Raw genomic sequence first — 19076 nt, 5'->3', positions numbered from 1 at the left:
GGTTTCGTTTTTACAAATTACTGGGTGGTTGAAATTTTTTGAAATTGATAATTATTTTCCGATAACGAAATTCAAAACATTCAATTTGGATTTTCACTCCCGAGTTAATTCAAAATAGTATCATTTTAAAAGTTTTTTCATGACCATGTCATAAGCATGATTTTTATCCAAAAAAGACTTTCAAATAAAAGACTTTCAACAAAGACTTTTCATGATCTATATAGCAATTTTCAACAATGAAATAAATAAAAGAATGATTAATTATATGGCATAATGATGATTTTTCAAATATCATTCTAATAATAATTTTATTTAACTTTAATTATAAAATAAAAAATTAAATAAATAAGGAAAAGAAAGGTGTGAGACCCTAAAAAAAGTTATACATTGGTAGGCCTAGAAGGCAGGTTTCGTGCACTTGGTTTTTCTTTTTTTAACTCATGCAGATAATGTTTTTTGCTTGAGCTGTTTTTTTAATAGATGGGATGACAAGTCGTTAACCTTGATAGTCAAAAAGTCATCCATTATAATAAATCATGATTGCTGAAGGTGATAAGAAAATCAAAATTTAGATAATTTGGATCTAAAAATCTAAATTTTAATATTTTTTTACCTAACACAACTTAGAAATATATAAAGAGAATGAGCTTACAAGAAAAAATTAATATTACTCCCTCATTTTTTGACAGTGTATGCGACTATTTGTAACTTTTTTTAATGTTTGTGAATTTATTGTCTCGTTATAATTTTTTTAATAATTTTAAAGGTGTCATTATTGGAGTTTTATTATTTATCGGGTGTCTTATTTTTTTTCTTTTTTTATATTATATTATTTTTTTTTCTCTTCTCTTTCCTGTTTAGTGATTGTGAAAATTAAAACAAACTGCAGTATTTTAAAACTATAATTTTTTTAAAAAAAATAATTTACATGTGCTAGTTTTCCATTAAATTTTTTTTTTTACTAATTTTCGAAAAAACTTTCTTTAGCATGTTACATCGTCCATTTACTTGGATTCCTGCCTCCGTCATCAATGCTTTAAATATACGAAAACAATGAGCTGACAAGAAAAACTGAGTGCAGAGAAAAACGAGACCACGTAGAACGTAGAAATTAACTGCGTGTTTGGTATTGCGATAGCTGTTGTTGTTTGAAAAATATTGTTTTATAAAAAGTATTTTTAATTGAGATTGGTTTAAAAAAATAGGTGTTTGGTTAAAACTGTAGTTGAAATTGAGGTTGAAAAAAAGTAGTTTAATGTGTTTGGTTAATAATACTTTTGAAATTGAGGTTATAAAATAATTTTAAAAAATATATATTAATATTGGTAGTTTTTAATTTAAATATTGTAGATTTAACTTTTGTTATTACATTATGAAATAAATAATACTTTATATAAAATATTTTTTATTGTTCCATTAAAATATCTACAATTCCATCACGTATGAAATACATCCGACAAGGACTACAGTTTTTTTGGTTTTTTAAGTGCGCAATAACATCAGGTAAAATATAATCAAGAACAAAATTGGGATTGCGATCAAATTCTACAAATGCTACTTTATCAAGCGATCTCTGTCTAATTTATGTAGTGTCATTAAATAAAGTTAAACACTAGTTTTTCAAATAAAAAAAAATTAAAAAATTAAAAATAATTTTTATTTTACTGGGTTGGACCTAGTTCAATGTATTTTAAGTTTTGAACCGGAACCGGTCCGACCGGAACTGTATTCATGTTACACTGTTCATGCTAATTAATTAGCATGCAGTGCGTAAATATGTTGCCTATTGTTTACTGTTGAAACAAAAGCAGCCGGATGCTGCTTTGTAATTACTAAGTTTGCAACGCAGTAAAAGGTAGGATCCATGAATAGTTAACAATGTTTTTTTCTTAACCAAATATATATTTGTTGCGTTTTATTTCAACCGCAGTCGTAGCCGCGTATACAAACAGAGGCTTAAAGCTTCGAGAAACATACACTTTGAATCTATCTCAATCCGAATTTCCCAATCAATCAATCTGTCCCGATTTTTTTGGCATTGGTTGGACGGAAGCACATTGGCTAAATATTATAATGCAGCCAATTAGTTTTTTTTTTAATCGATCTCCGAATGTTAAATATCGTATGAGTGGAGCACTATGAGAGCGGAACATTACAATAAGAGTACATAATTTTTTAAAAATTAATTTTTCTTAGATGTTTTTACATTGATTTGATATGTTAATATTAAAAAAATAAAAAAAATATTATTTTAATATATTTTTAAATAAAACACTTTGAAAAATAATTATTATTATATTTTTAAATACCTGTTAAATGTTCTAGATGTGTGCATAAATGATTGAAGGGAGATTTTTTTTTTTTAGGGCTCTAACCTCTCCGATTGTCCTCCAAATAAAGGCGAAATGGGTTTTAACTTTTCCCCTTTCCATTATGCTCAATGGGAGCTTCATGTGATGAGTTTATCGGATTTTAGGTTGTACACTAAAGATAGCTTTCCAATTACAATGCCCAGACCTCTATTATTAGCATCCGTAGTTAGTATGTCCCGTACAAGTTCTTTACATCATATGAACTTTCTTCACAACACCTCCACTGTGCCAAACACACATATTTACTCTCTTTTTTAATATATATATATATATATATATATTTGAAGAATAGATTTCCGATCCATCACACAAATCTCTCCCCTCAAGAAAATGGAATTACTCAACTAAACTTCTTAATTAGAATTTCAAATTGAAATCATTTTAATGTATTATTGGTGGGCGAAGTTTTCTAAAATTGACTGATGTCAACCTAAGGAAGGCTAAGGTGGCGCTATCAGTTGATTTTTATTTGTTCTTAGAACAATACTGCATGATGTCATTGATGATGATCCGTCACTCTGAGGGTCTATTATTATTATTATTATTATCATTATTATTATTATTATTATCATTATTATTATGACCTTAATTAAGACTAATGCGGCCGAAATAGAGAAAAAAAGATAGTTGCTAAAATGCAAGTGGTTGGGGGGCTCGAGAAAAGTTTCAAATTCACCAGCAATTTGTCGTTGGCGATGACAACCATAAATTCCAAAGGTTGATAATTTCTGATCATTTCCAATTATGACTCTCAAGTATTCATTAGCCCTCGTCAAGAACGTGTCAAATTAAAATGTGTATTCAGACTATCTAGGTTGTGACTCAATAATAAAAACTTGAGATTAAGAAATTTGTTTCTTCTATAATCTCAGGTTCAAGTCCTGTAGTTGCTCATATGATGGCCACTGGAGATTTACACGGTCGTTAACTTCAGGGCCCGTGGGATTAGTTGAGGTACACGCAAGCTGGTATGGACACCCGCGTTACACAAAAAAAAAAATATGTATCCAGTTCTACGCTCTGCTCCTATCTATTATTACTGCAGCGTGATCGGATTTTTTTTTAAATTATTTTAGTATATTAATATTAAAAATAAAAATAAAAAAAATATTATTTTACTCTATTTACAAGTAAATATTTAAAAAATTAAAATAATTTTCCAGCAATGCATGTACGTGTTCGGCAGGAATACCATCAAATCTTTCGATAACTTTTCTACCACTCTCCACGAGTACAAGGAGACTGTTCAGAAGGCAAATTTTAAAACCCTTTTGCGTTCAACCTTTCACTCTCAAGACTCTACCATGCACATGGTTTTTGAAATGTAGTAATTATGACACTTCTCGAAACGACTCATCAGCATTCGGATGCATTGCATCTTATGTGAACGATTTTAGATCAGAAATGAATTTCACAAACAGTACTTTTCTAGATCGGGAATGGCTCAATTCCATAAATAGTTAGGTTTTCTAGAATTTTACTTTTATTTTCAACGCAGAAGGAGACAGTGCGAACACGTACGTTAAGCTTTCCAATTACGTTGGCTATTCACAGGCAAAAACTGTACGCAGTTTATTAGTATTTGGGACTTTTTCTTCGTTAGGAAAATGCAACATGGAATATATAGAAATAATTCGATCATCCACCGTTTCTTTGTCCAATTTAAAGTGACATTGAATGAAAGTTAATTAATTTGAATAAAAGAAAAATCCTCGTGGCCCCGTTGATATATTTGATGGAGCCCAACAACTTTCCTTTGCTAAATTATCAGTAGTCTTATTATACGCATCCACTTTGAAAAAGAAGTTGGAACTTCCATTTTCATGCACCATTTTCACAATCACATCCATGTGTACGGCTCCTCCCAACTCCACAGCTACTTTCTTCAGTTGCTAACCCCACATCCATTGTCATCAAGCTCACGATGTTGATCTTTATTGGACAGACACGTGAAGTGCTCGATCAATTAAGTAGTCTTCAACTACTGGTGATCTGTTGCATAGCTGGGCACATTTAATTTTGAAAATGATCGAGGAAGCATTATTGCCATACATTTCAAGCGAAATGATCACCATTTTAGGATATCAAGCTTCCACGACGGCTGCTTAAGAAATTAATTGAACAACACTGTTGTGATTTGACAATGCTAATTGCCTTTTCCTTTTCTTCTTGCTCCGAGGGGGATCGATACATACTTTTATAGTGCCGAAGGATAAATCTTGTTTGTCAGGGTAATTAATTATGAGCTTCCAGGCAAAGGATGAGAAGTACGGGTTCCTAGTATATATATCATGAAGGGAACCATCATGCAGATCGGTCGGTTAATCCAGTATTGGAGTACATGTTCTTGATCTGCCCTATATTTTCACGAAAAAGAGAGCGACAGAGGGGCAATTTTTATGTTAATGGCTTTTTGGGTCGCTAAAACACCGCAGTTGAATTCACTAAAATAAAAATCTGCTAAGAATTGTGGCCCGAAACATATCTTATGTTAATGGGCTTCTTGGGTGGGTAACAGAACAAACGGCCCATATAATACCATGACAAAATACCATTACTCGGAAAAGAGAGCCCAAACTGTTCAAAAGAAAAAAGCAAAGAAAGCCCAAAAAGACTTTACTGTTCATAGATTTCGAGAGAGCAGGGACGGGGAAGCAGAAGAAGTTAAGAGGAGTGGGGGTGAAGGGTGCGTGAAATGGGAACAGTAACTCAATGGAAGCAGCTTCTTCTAAGCGCATTAGAGTCAAACTCTCACCTCAAGCACTCTCCTTACTTTCAATTTGTATGCACGTCTCTCTCTCTCTCTCCTCATAATTTTTGTGCTGATTAGTTATTAATACTGTTACTGTTTCTTTCAGGCAACGATTGGATGTAATGGCAGACCATCCAATCGCTCTGTCGTTTTCAGGTCATCCTAATTCTTTTATTATATCATGAAAATTTGTTTCTATGAATTCTTAAGAAGGTTTCTGTCTGTCTGCCTGTTTGCTTTCCTGCTGCTGCTGCTTTTTTTCTTACAGAGGATTTGAAGAGAATAGCGATAGAATCCAAATCAACACAGATTGCCGTACACGCAAGGTTTGCTTGTTTCTTCGCTTCTTTTTTTTTTTTTGAATTTGGATAAGAATGATCCATTGTTTCATCTTTGAGAAAACATGAATTCTTGTGCTATTTTTTTTTATTAATAAAAACTTGAATATGCAGATTGAAGAACTAAAGCATTGTCCATTTGCCGAGGTAATGATAAATCTACAACTCTTCTGTATTTCAGAATTAGTTGTTTCATTTTTTTGATAGGAAAGTGTTTTTCTTCGACCTAACTCAACTTGTTGTAGATATGCTGGTATTTTTCTGACTCTTGGGAGCAATTCCGGATCAATGGAAGAGTTGATGTTATAGATGGGTCCAATCCTGATCCGGAAAAGCTTCAGGTTCCATTCCTCTGTCCATTACATTATTATCATATTTTCTTACAAGATGTCTTACCAAACATGTAGTTGATATTAAGTGTAGATGTCAAATGGTAATGCGCCATTCTTGGGTATGAGAAAAGGACGTCTGATGCTGAATGTTAAGTCGAGGCTCGTGATATATTCCGTATAGTTTTATGCTTGCATGAAAATTACAATTTTATAAGCAGTTTGATTGTGTGCAATGCACGAGGGAGAATTAAGTTTGAAAGATACAAACAGGGTAATGAGTAATGATATCTATCTAAGAGGAGATGCTAGCACGAGAGGGTATATAACTATATATTAATTGGTACCGACACTAAGAAGAGTTTAAACATGGGGGGGAAACCATTTTTTGTTGTGGTTGGTCCTAATTAGTATGTGTAGATGACATTACTGAAGTAAACAACCCTGTCAACTTGTGACAGTCATGAAAAGATTGCTTTGGATTTGAATCCCCCATATTTCTCATCTTGTTAGTTCTTTATGCCTTCAATTGAAGACTCTGCATGTTTGAACCATAAATTTGGGGCTGAATCCTGCCCATGGGTTGTTGTGGCTGTTTGAAAGTAAAAAGGGAGGGGTTACCAGCTCTATGTACCTCGTTGTCTGCAAGTTGCAACATCACCCTTTCAACAAAGAAAAAAAGAATATTTGTCAATTTCATGGCATTACTTTACTATCAATCTTTAATGAAAACACAAGATTATCTTCATTAATGCGGTGCTTCAGTTTCATCATAACAGGCAGCCCGTGAATCATAGAAGAGTAGTATCATCCGGTTATCTTCACCTTAATATTAGTGTCATTGCAGAATTAATTGAAAACAACATGATATCCGCAAGACTTTTCTGGTTAGAATGGCAAAACCAATTTTTGTAAGGAATGGTTCGTGTGGTTGTATGCTGAAATAAGGCTTTTGTTAATTCAAGATAATGACTTCTGATGTGTTATGCTATTGATTTTTCCATTTCTCATGCTTTCATTTACCTGGAGCTGCTTAGAGTTTGCTCGTTTCTTTAAATTAATCGTGCAGCAAAGAGAGAAATCATGGTTTGCTAGTTCTTTGAAATCAAGGCTGCAGTACTTGGGACCTAATCCTGGTCTTCCTTGTCTGAGTGAGCAATCTCTGAACGAATTCTTTCTTGACCCCTCTTCAGGCCCAGTTGCCACATTTTGTCTGCTGGTTTTAGATCCAGATCAGGTTCAACTTTCTGCAATATTGAATTAATTGATGCCACTTATTTTTTCCTTTAGTCTTCGTAAAATCCATCCAATTCACAGGTTGACTACTTGAATTTGAAGAGTAACCAGAGAACAGTGTCCACCTTGTCACGATGTGCCAACGGAGAAATGTGTTGGAATTCAGAGATGATCAATCCGTAAATCTACATAGAGAAAGAGTTGCTAATTTGCAACCATTAATTGTACATGTAGCAGAGAATAAAGAAGAACCCGCTGATGTTTGCTTGAATGAGTTTTATATAATTATCTGTTTTGCCGTCAATAAAAGGACCAACATGTATTAGCTAGAAAAATCTTCAATGTCATCTTAATGTGAAAAAACCCTGATCAGGCCCTTGGATTTAAAACTGTTATTAGAACATAACCTTTATATCTATATAAGAGTTTTAGTTACCACTTGGATGTGAAATCTCTGATACGAATCATGTGATGTTTGCCAGCCTCCCATGTAAAGCATCTTGCCTAATCGTGCATCCCATTCCTTAGGTTCAAAGATACCAGGAGAATGTGGGACAGCCTATTGGAACAATCTTAAAGAGGAAACTTAAATTCTCCTCCACTGGGATTGTGGAATTCACATTTGAGTAAGAGGCTTTAGTGCTTCCCTGCTGTTCAGGGCAAAAAGGGACTGCTTTTGTATTCTCAGTGTTGCACTTCAACTATATAGTCCCCGTAGTTTTGTTTCAACTACCTGAAGTTTATCTGGGCATGAGAGGTGGTTGTACCAGCCCTGGAAATGATTCCTGGGTTGTATTTACATTGTCTGCGGTAAAGATCTTGTCAGCTGTTAGCTGAAAAACATGTTTGCTGGCTTTGACCTGTTATTCTAGAGTTTCCTTTTCTAACTGTTAGACAGTGTTCAATACTTCCAGGAGGTCTCGAGGTTGAGCTCCCTCTCGCTCCTTTCCTGGATATTATTAAAAAAGAAAAAAATGTGTTTCCTTGGCACTTTCCAATTGTCAATATTCAATGGAAGTTTCTATTTCTATGAAGATTTTTTCAGTTGTTACTCAGCTAACTGGTTGAAATATTTTCTCACCATTCTACGGTACCGGTACAATGTTTCATTCCATATTTATTGTACTTCCAAGTTTATTGTACTACACTGGAGTACTGATTGTTCTATCTGGAGGAGGTACCATTGATTAGTTTATGCATATATATAGTAGTGCAACTATGTTGTGCTTATTGTTTCTTATTTCAGCACTTGCAAATCAAGGAATTCGGAGAGCCATGAAAATATGCAATCATTTCATGCATGTTTTTTTCTCTAGTTTGATTTAGCTTAAAATCTCTTGTAGCATCTTGTGTCTTGTACGCTTCCAAAACCATGTTAAATTGATGAAGCTGTTTTATGATACTGTAGGATATAACAATGTCAAGTTTGGTTCAAATGGATGCAACCAAGTGACTAACTGAAAGTACATCAAGTCAAGGTACAATCTTATTTCCTATTACATCTACTCTTTTTTCTTATTGGTATTCCTTGATCTCCCTGCAATCCAATAACCACACACCATGGATCACAGTTCATGATCAGGGTGCCATCGCCTTTCGTTAAAGGTTCAGGACCCCATTCCATTAGTGTTTGACTTGCACAGGCAAGGTGGTCATCTTGCTCTATGGATGTATGTTTCAGTGTTGATTCACTGTCATGTGCACGGTACCTGCTGCTCTAGTCCTAATCATAATCGTCCCCATAATAATAGCTAAGAATCAGCCTGAATGAGTCAGGTTTCTTTTGGGGTTGTTGTATAGACTTGTCTATCTGCATTAATCATTGTGTGATGGGCCAGCTTCTTAGTTGCTTATTTATGTGAATTCATTAGGTTAATGCATCTTGTCATATTCTCAATGCCATGTTATCTCATCTGCAAGCATGAAAGGTTCTTTTCCTCCTTCAAAGCCCTGTGTGTTTCCTAGTCCCCACTTGTGGAAGTTGTCTCATCTTTCTTACCACCATCTTGGATTCTTGACGTACTGACTGGATTGGCTTTTGCGTGACATCATGTGAGTCTGCCATAGCTTGAATTTGGGAATTAGGTGTGGTGGTTTTGGAATTGCATAGTTGACTGCATAATATATCAGTATACTGGACCAGCATTTCGCATTGGGTCGTATATTTTTTTTTAATGTTTTTTTTTAAATATTCTAATTATAAAATTAAAAAGTCTGTGCATGCATTGAGAACATCTATACCAAAGTGTTAACGTGTCTATTCAACTTACCTCGTTGCAGGTCAAATAATTTTTTTTCTAACACAAAAGAATTAATGTGTAAGTGTTATTAACGTGTTTTTTTGACATCAAGTGAAAAATATAACCGTGAATAAAAAAATTGATGCTTGCATATAATAAAATATAGAGCGGTAATAAAAACATGTAAGATCTCAAGCTAATTTTTAACGTAATAGAAGAATATAACAGTATTACAATTGTTATAGTGAAACACCATTTTCCTAGTCTTTGTATAATAATTTTTCAAAAAAAATTAAAAAAAAAAAAATAAGAACAAAAGAATGATATAAATAGACCAAGTATATACAGAATGATAAATATTTAAAGCATAAAAAATAAAAACATAATATTTTTTTTCAAAAAAGAAGTTCAGAAAAAAAAAGGAAAAATTAAAAAAAAGTATATGACAAAAAAATAAAGATAAGAAAAAAATGGTGATAAATAAGTCAAGTGTAAAATGATAAAAATATCAAGTATAAAGAGAAGAAAAAAAAAAAACTTGTTCTTTTTATTAAAAAAAACCTTGAAAATTATAATTTTGTCATCGAAGCAGTAAAAAAATTAGCAAAATTTATAATTATATCATTTCTACATGAAAACACCATTTTATTTTTATTATATGTATAATTTAGTTTGTTCTACCTTAATCCTTCAGGTCAGTCAAAAACATTATAGGTTGCTGTATCATCCCCTGGTGTGGTTAGCATGAATTTTTTTTTTCTTTTATGGAAAAACATAAAAAATAGGTGAAAGGAGGTTTATTACCACCAAATACTTGTAGAAATACAAATGCGAAAGGAAATGGAGAAGTTTATTGGTTCTTTTTTCTTTTTTTTTTTCCTCTTTACACCCAGAAATTGATGATCTGAAAGAAATTGACCACGCATATTACACTTGCTGAGAAAGAATCCATGATTCAAGAGATCACATCCATCCATCCATCTTCATTGTGCTATTTATTGAAAACTAGCAGCGGGGCAGATCTGCTGGAGGATGAGGGAGAGTCTCGAGGTGCCCATTCCCATTCTTCACTATAAAAACCGTACCTAACCCCCACGACTGGTGTATATCCAAGTGACAATGCATAAACCAAACACCTATAATAAAATTATATAAGAAGGCTGGTCAAGTAGAAGTTTTTTAAAAAGTAGTAGTAATGGACTCAGATAAATTTTTTTTAATCAAGTGATATGTTTGCTTATATGTGTCTTACCAGGATTGTCAGCAACAAATCGAATGGCGGCCCATCCACCCACTGGAACTCCGATTGTGTTCATGTATGGTGGATCAACTAAATTTAGATTTGCTGTCTGCGGATTATAGTTTCCTGCGCCATAACCCACAACGTAGAAGCTATAGCCATGAAGATGAATAGGGTGATTCTCAGTTGTTACCGTCCCAGTATCCTGCAAGATCATTTGCACGCGGGTTCCGTATTCAAGGACCTTGACCCTAGTCCCATTCATCGAGCTGGTGTCGTTAGGAGCGTTGTTCGGTGCCCCATTGACGAAGTCATAGAATCTGAAGGGTGCCCCGGGAAAGTTATCGGTGAAAAACCCGTCAATTCCCTTATAATAAGCTTCCAAAACTGAAACTGTTGGCTTGATGAAACTGATATTGTTCATAGAAGCTGCCATCGTCCCATTATTGAGGCCTTGGCAGTTCTGCTGTGGTGTCTTGGACCTACACTTGTTAACGTTCATCCCAATGGTAAGAAAGAGGTTAGTATCAATCTCTTTTGGAACATCGGAAGTGTTTAGGCCTCTTAGGCCATCCATGACTGTCTTAACAGCCAAATTGTCGTTAAAGCTGGGTAATCTAGCTGGTAAAGATAAGCTGTTAGGCATTGCTCCCACGTACTGGAAGTACGCAATTGCAGATATATTCTGGAATGCAACGTTTTGACCTGACGCATAAGGTCCCATGGCCATGGAGTATTTTCCAATTGTCTGATCAGCGGTAACTAGGACGATCATGGTCTGGCCTGGTCCGAGCATCACACGGTCTGTGGTGAAAGGTTTTGTGTATTCAGCATCGGCTTCCACTATTGTTAATTTGTGATTAGCAATAGCGAAGAAGTTCTCCATGTTTAAGCCTGCGTTTATCAGCCTTAACAAGTAGGTCTTCCCAGGGAGCACATCGATCTTGTACACATCTGAAATGTATTACGACTTTATAGTTACCACGTAACAAATTTAAAAGCAGGATTAATTGAAATATAGTAATGAAATAGTTAGTAGCTGAGCTGGTAAAAAAGAATCGACGTGTTCGATATTCTTTTGTTTTCAAGACTTCCCCTCAACATGAATATTTAATATTTTTCAGCGTACTTGATGTTTCATGATTTAATTTAATCCTTGAAGTCATTTCTTGCTGACGAATGTATGAGAAATTTGACGACTTCCAACTCTCTGAATAAACTTGTCGTCTCATGCCTTACAGCTTCACTGTTAGCTCCAGGGAAAATTAAGGGGGTTTTCCTTTGTTGGGTCGTTGCTGTTCTTCATAATTCTTTTCCAGTATAATAAAGCTACTTTTAACCAACCCTTTTGATAAGAAATTGAAACAATCAAATCTATAACTTATTAATTACCAGTAGCAGAGCAATTGTAGTTAGGGCCAGGATGACCATTAATGGTGTACGCATTTGCTGGTGGAGGACCTCCCCCGCTTGCTACGACTTGGCGCTCAAGATGTACAATATCCTGAAGCCAGTATTCCCCTAAACACAAATCCAAGCAATGATAGAAATATTAAAATAACGATTTAAGAGAAAATCTGTAAACTAGCAAGTGTAAATCATTGATTAGTAGTGCTCTTCGCATGATGAAGTAATCAATTATACAGTGATGGTTAATTAGAGGCTAATGATGTACCTAGAATTACAATATGCTCTTCGTATGGGTACTTGAATGGGTATGGGACCCCAGGCTTTGGATATACGACCAGGGCACCGTAAACTGTGGCCCTGAGCCAGGAAACATGAGCATGCCAGAAGAAGGTGCCCTTTTGCCCCACCAATGTGAACTCATATGTGAAAGTCTGACCAGGTTGAATCGGACATTGGGTGATATACGAAGGTCCGTCGAACCAGCATGATAGTATCTGCCTGACTCCATGCCTATGACATTGCCAATTTTTACCAAGAATTTAAAACAATTAAACAACGACTGATAATCGATAAGTTCGCCCAATATAATTAATTAGATTATTATGTGTATCATTGAAAGTTATATGGAGTAAGCATAATTACCAGTGGATAGTGGCGTTGTAAGGTGACTCGTTACTAACTTTTACGATCAATCTATCGCCTTGTTGGGCATAAACAACTGGTCCGGGAAACATATTGTTGACTGTCACGATTTGCTTAGAATTGCACAGTTTATTGACTGTCATCGTTTGAATCTGTTTATCATAACCAAAAGAACAGGAGAAAAAAGAAATGGGGAATGGTGTGTGAATATTATATGGAAACATATCCAAGTAGAAAGTATGGAATTGCCATGCATGTATGTATACATGGATAGAGTAAATTAAAGAGAGACCTTGAAATCATAAAACCTGGTCGATCTCCCTCGAGGCCACTCTGGAGCAGCATGAATAGTAGTGTAAGCATAGGATATCAAGCATAACCATAGCATAAATGAAGTTACTACGTTGGCCATGTTGAGAGAGAAGAGAGAGAGAGAGAGAGTGTGTGTGTGTGTGTGTGTGTGTGAGGAGTTTGAAGTGGGAGGCTAGAGGGGTGGAAAGGATGCATTTTAATAGAGTTAAAGCATATTAATTTTTTAAGCATGGGAGGGAAAAAAAAATAAAGGGCTTGTCTAGTTTTATTATGTTTGTCAGCTTTCATGATTCCTCTAACATGGATTCGTGATAATAAGGTGTTGGGGGCGTGATTATTCAATGTGACCCAATGTAGGGAAGGGTTTAGCTCTCTCTCTCTCTCTCTCTCCCCTTGAAAAGGAGAGGTTTATGTGTTCCTCTTGATTTGTAAGCCTTCAGCAATTTTTCAGTGACGAAATCATGTCATTTGACTCAGGAAATAGCACACCTGCTTCCAATTAAACACTGTCTAAATCCACTACAACAGCTACGTACCTGCCCTGCTGATAGTTTATAGTATTATGTAACATGTATTCGCCATGAAAGCATCTTCAGTTGACTCATGTTACATACAACCGCAACATGCAAACGATGTCACTGAGAAGGCTTCAACTTCATTTTTTAATCAGTATTGGTTTTGAACCATTTATATACTTCTTGTTATTGTCATTTATTGCTTTGTTTCTCTCAACCTGCATTATTTGCAAATAAGACAACGCATAGAGAGAGTACTAGCTAGCCATGTATCTTTTCATCCATGTTTATAGAGAAATGTGTGTGATGATTTTGAGAGAGATGAAAGGTCAAACAAAGCTACAAAAAAGGCAAAAAGATTAAAACAATCCAAAAGATCGAATTCCAGCCTCTTTTTGCTCTTTCTTTTTTTATATGTTCAAGAATCCTACCAGCTTCTTGCGCTAAAAGACAGCAAAAAGTGAGTAAAGGTAGGGTTTGTTTGCTGTGTTTTTCAAAGACATCTCTTGTACTCAAATCATAAGCATAGTTGGTGCACGCCTTCCCAATCCCCATGGACCAGCTTCCTTGGGAGCGCTATGGCATGAACTTCCAAAGCCAAAATCTTTGTATGTCTACAAGTGCTTTAATCGATCTCTCTTCCCCAGTCCAGCCATAATTAATTACTCCTTCTCCTTAAAGGGTAAAGCTTTTAAAAATGTGCAATCCTTTTTATAGATTAACTTGGCTGCTATAAACAAAGCGTTTTATTTGCTCATTATGCCCACCATTTGCAGCTAACTATATATACCCTTTTCAATCTTTTTGGACTATAAGTGGGACAAATTATGATTTTGAGACGATATCTGATAAGAAATAATAATAATAATAATAAAAACCTTCCCATTTACCCCATGCCCTTATGATAGATTTGCTTTCCATGGATAATGCGCGTCTAATTGGGGAAGATTTCCTTTGGTAATTGATACAGATCGAAGAATTAATTATTGATATAATGAAGTAGTGATTAATTTATCGGTCTGGTTTTGACCCACTAATCATACATTAATTTCTTTTATTTCAACTGCTTGAACACTAATTAATATATCAAAATCTTTTTCAAACGAGTTTTAAGAGAATCATCTATCCTTGATTTGATGCTTGTATTCACATCAAAAGAGAAATATTTTTCTCGTATTCTCAGTACTGCCTCATGGGCTAAGACCTTAAAGGTATATTAATCACACATCATAATACATTAATAAAGCCATTTCCCCTTCATGGGTAAAACTAAAAGATATTGATGAACAGGCGTGAACAAATCAATGCCATAAAGGGGAGAAAAACTTCACGTGATTAGTGTACGAATATTTCTTTATGTTCCCTTTGTAGTCGTTTGTTTGATTAGAACATCAGAGTACAAATTAGAGACACAAGTGTAGAGCTTTACAAAATTGCCAGCAGAAGTTTCCGAACATAGAAAAAGGTGAAATTAAAAATAAATTTACAGGCGACCAAAATTGAGCCACTAGATCATTGTGTTCTTTGGCATGGTTTTTTAACTTCAAATTCACGCTTCAGGAATCAGGAGCACTGCTGGTGTTATATCGTGTCAGGACTTAATTCTGACTTTGAACCCATAAGCATGCATTTGATTCTCCCTCGTCTCAAGCTCCAAGGCCTTCTTTCCAGCTTCTTCTTCTTCTTTCTTTTTCAATTGCTCGGGTTCCTCATGCCACAGTACAGCTGTGAAGATTACTTTAAATATAAGGAGCAGTTAATCAGCCTAAGAAGGTCCACTTGAACGAAAGAGATTAAGCCACATCCCAACTAACTTGATTGTAGCTCTAATATTTCTGACAAATTAACCAGTTCTCTAATTAAATAAATAAATATATTCCAACATAACTTATATAGACCTTTTTGTTCTTTATGAATTGCCAAACTAAGATCTCTGCCGTGATGCATGGAGGAAATATTATTTAATTTGTTTGTTTTATAATGCATGCAAGGATGCCATTGCATGAACGAATTAAAGCCCACCTTTTCACGTAAAATTATAACTACGACTCCTTTCTTTCATAATTAAATGAGGATTAGGATAGGATTCCACATGCATATATCGGTCCATTGAATAGGGTAGAAGCTCGGACAAGAAAAGTGTAACTCTAAAAGAGTTGACCCTTCTACTTGTTTAATAAATCCGAATACCACAGCACATAACTAACCTCGACGAAATTTTCAACAGTTTCATGGAGAATCTGCTTTTTGAGAACCATTTTTTTATCATCTTTCTCATCGGTGCTGGAATCGATGGCGAGCATGGCCGGTTCACAGATTAAATTAAAAGGGATTGTTTTTTTGTTTAATATTAATTTAATCACTTGCACCTAATCTTATATAAATCAAGCCATTAACATTTGGAAAGCCCGTCCGTGTAAGGATCCCTCCCTAGCTAAGATGCTATTCACTTGTAAGAGCTTTATTATTATAATTAGAGAGTTAATTAATAATAAGCTCTTTTTTCAAGCAAATTGCAAATGTCTCATTGAAATTAATTTACAATTTACTCATTTGGTCCATTCTAAAAAAAATCATTTGATTAAGTGGGCTAGCTACTATTTAGTTTAGTAGGTGGTTCAATTAATTAATCTCTTCTGTGAACAGTATTCTTTGGGAAGGCACTGCTCATGTTCGTCACCATGGTTCGGCGAATAATAAGCTCTAGTAAATGTTGAAGAAACTGCCTTGTCGTGTTAAAAGCATACTGTTAGGGGATTGTGAGCGTTGAGGCGCCATTTATGCACGGAAAATGCTATATATTTGATGGAGTATTACCTTCAAATTTGAAGCTTGATGTGGGTGGGTTAAAGGGTTTTTTTTTATTTTTTTTCCATTACAGCTGCTAACGCGGTATAAAAAGCTTTGATATATGGAATTAGTTTGCACAACATTGGATTTAAACTGTGAACCTACTAAGCAAATTAATGAGGGTAGCTGAAGCATCCCCCTCCCCACTCTGTATATGGTAGTAATAATAATAATAATAATAATAATAATAATAATAATGATCAATTGTGGGCATTTTAGTTTCAGGTTGGCAACAGATGAAAATTAAGTAACTATAGCTAGCTAGGATGAGTTACGAGCAGGACAAAGATATAAATTATGAAAAAGAACTTGTCAATATCCAGAATGCAATATCTCAACTAATTCTTATTGTAATGAGGGATTTTCTGCCCTTGTTTAATTAAGCATCTAAGTTGAAAAGGGTGGCGAAAAAAGATGATAGCCAATATCTATCTAATTAATAATGGGCTAGCTGGTGAAGAATCTCTAAATGATTGCATCATTTGCCAGGAAATATTGATATGATCAAGCATAGGAGGACGATGGCAAACATTTATTAATAAACAAATAAGCTTAATTTTCATGAAGGTTCTTCTAAAAGAAGCTTCGTCAAATATTAATTATACGCAAAGAATTACTTTCAGATCCTACTGAATGCATGAGACACTGAACAAAGCTTCTTTTCTAATCATCACTGTGCTGTTAAATAATTATCAGGATGATGAAGGATTGAGAGGGAAGGAAGGCAAGGCAGTCCTGCGGGTTTGTCCTCATAATTGTAAACACCACAGGGACATGAGATTTGTACAAATCAGCCTGCTTTTATTAGAAGATCCAAAATTCAAATAGTATCCCATTCTCTTTCTCTCTTTCTTTTTGATCTGTGGGATCTCATGAATAATTAGCAGTACTATTTTCTTTTAGAGGATCGTAAGTAATTAACTGCTATGAACGAGGGATCCAAGGGGCGAGCACAAACTATTTCCAGTATTCCAAGAAACACCCCCTGAAAATATTATACCATTTTTGAGATTAGGGTTATATTTTTTTAATAAAATAATCGAGTGTTTTTTTTTTTTTTTGCAGCTATTCATGATTCATTATGTTTTTAATTTAATTTTTTTTTCGATGCAAGTTTAATTATTGTTGCATGATTAATTACATAAAAAAACAGACTTTAAAAAACATTTTTGTATATTATTCTTATATCTTTTAATAATTTCACAGCACGGCATATGACTAGTTTGTTTCTGATTAGGATGGGAGAAGTTTATTCCCAATGTGTAATCCAATTTAAAATATGGGATCTTTCAATATAAAAATAATAATTAATATAAGATAGCGTGTGTAAATGAACCAATAAGTAGTTGTTCTTGAACAAATGACGTGTCCACACTTACTTGGACATACTTTATGTTTAAATATTAACAAAAGTGCTAAAAGACACTGAAGAAATATTGTAGGAAACACTAGCGATGTTTGGCATCGTGATTCAAAAGTATTTTTTTTAAATTTTTATTTTTATTTTTATTTTAAATTAATATGTTTTTGATGATTTTAGATTATTTTAATATGATGATGTCAAAAATAATTTTTAAAAAATAAAAAAATATTATTTTAATATGTTTTAGAATGAAAAGCATTTTGAAAAGAAACCATTACTACACTCCCAAACAATATTTAAAAAATATTATAGGAAACACTGGACATACATTCTAAATTTAGTATTCGTGCTACATTTAAATGACTTTTTTATGCTTCTATGAAAAAATAAGAAGTCCACGAGTGGGGAGTGTTTTGGTTTTTTAACATGATTTCATTAATGATTTGACTGGGAATACATGCGATTTTTTATATTTTTAGGACCAATGAAATAAATTTACTATCCTCTAGATGAAGTTTTTTTTAAGCTTTTAGGTAAGGGTGTTTAAGACGTTTTCTTTTAAAAAATAAAGTTAAAATACATATTTGTCATTGGAAAAAAAAACATCGGTCTAGGGGTCTTTTTGGTTTGGTTTTTTCATTAATTCCATAGCCATAGGGATAATTTTGTCTTTTTAATATAATTAATTAATTTTAAAATCTGAAAGGTTGTTAGCACATGGAAGGTGTTCGTACCTTTTGGGCAATGCAAGCGTGTCTCCTAATGATCAAACTTGTCATTTTATCGTGTTGTTTAAAGCTTTGTCGCGTCATCTTTCTTTTTGTTAGAGTTGTTTTTCTTTTCAATTAATTTAACCTCTAATTTATTATTTTTTATTTATTTTTATTTTCACTCTCATTCTTTTAATTAATTACAATTTTTATTCAACATCATTTTGTGTAATTGATTTTTTTTTCCTGATATCATCCCTTAGCATTTGATTTACTAGAGATTGCACTTTGTGGTTTTTCCATTTATGGTGCTTCCGATATAATGACTCAAGTCATGGGTTTGAAAATTTAACGCGGGTCAACATTCTTTCTTTTGCATATTTTTTTTTATTTCATTGTTCGACATTAGTTTTGTTTTTATGATTGGTTTTGTGGTTTTCTTTAGTTTTTTTTATATCGAGTTATCTCGATCTTATGATCTAGTTTACGAGTTTTGCGAGTTAACCTGAATTGACTAGCCCTTTATTAACCAAGTTACATGTCTATCATGCTACCTCAGGGTGACATAAACTGATTTTTTTTTCTCTTTTTTATCCAATTTCCTGCTTCCAAAGGTTTATTTTTTCAACTTAACATGATTTTATATACATGAACTTTATTTTTTAAAATAAAATAAAAATTATTTTTAGATGATATTTATGATATGTGCAATCTTGCATGCTTCTTTTTTTCCTTTTATTTTGTCCAATTAATTTTTGTTTGTGTAT

At 33.9% G+C, this 19076-nt stretch overlaps 2 protein-coding genes and 1 long non-coding RNA gene across 4 annotated transcripts; 2 read left to right on the top strand and 1 right to left on the bottom strand.

The window, feature by feature from the left end:
• Positions 1-4984: 4984 nt before the first annotated feature.
• LOC7492788 (pyridoxine/pyridoxamine 5'-phosphate oxidase 2) lies at positions 4985-7478 on the top strand. Of its 2 annotated transcripts, XM_002320839.4 has the most exons (7): positions 4987-5154; positions 5231-5280; positions 5393-5450; positions 5577-5609; positions 5708-5803; positions 6861-7028; positions 7109-7478. In XM_002320839.4, exons 1-7 carry the CDS (start codon positions 5068-5070, stop codon positions 7208-7210), a joined length of 594 nt encoding a protein of 197 aa, XP_002320875.2. In that variant the 5' UTR covers positions 4987-5067; the 3' UTR covers positions 7211-7478. The 2 variants fall into 2 exon arrangements, with proteins under 2 accessions (XP_024441113.1, XP_002320875.2); XM_024585345.2 differs by lacking the exon at positions 5708-5803 and having other exon boundaries at positions 4985-5154.
• A 181-nt stretch (positions 7479-7659) lies between these two features.
• Positions 7660-11635, top strand: LOC127904267 (uncharacterized). Its single transcript, XR_008057270.1, has 2 exons — positions 7660-9079; positions 10161-11635. It is a non-coding gene; the product is annotated as an uncharacterized LOC127904267 (long non-coding RNA).
• Positions 10050-13277, bottom strand: LOC7492787 (laccase-6). Its single transcript, XM_002320171.4, has 6 exons — positions 12852-13277; positions 12560-12711; positions 12183-12427; positions 11900-12028; positions 10520-11461; positions 10050-10403 (listed from the first exon to the last, which is right to left on the bottom strand). Exons 1-6 carry the CDS (start codon positions 12969-12971, stop codon positions 10273-10275), a joined length of 1719 nt encoding a protein of 572 aa, XP_002320207.3. The 5' UTR covers positions 12972-13277; the 3' UTR covers positions 10050-10272.
• Between the last annotated feature and the right edge of the window lie 5799 nt (positions 13278-19076).

The sequence above is a fragment of the Populus trichocarpa genome, chromosome 14 (genome assembly GCF_000002775.5).
Source record: "Populus trichocarpa isolate Nisqually-1 chromosome 14, P.trichocarpa_v4.1, whole genome shotgun sequence".
In the NCBI taxonomy this organism is placed as follows: domain Eukaryota; kingdom Viridiplantae; phylum Streptophyta; class Magnoliopsida; order Malpighiales; family Salicaceae; genus Populus; species Populus trichocarpa.
The sequence above is the reverse complement of the archived record's forward strand: the minus strand, read 5'-3'. Positions and strand labels throughout refer to the sequence as shown.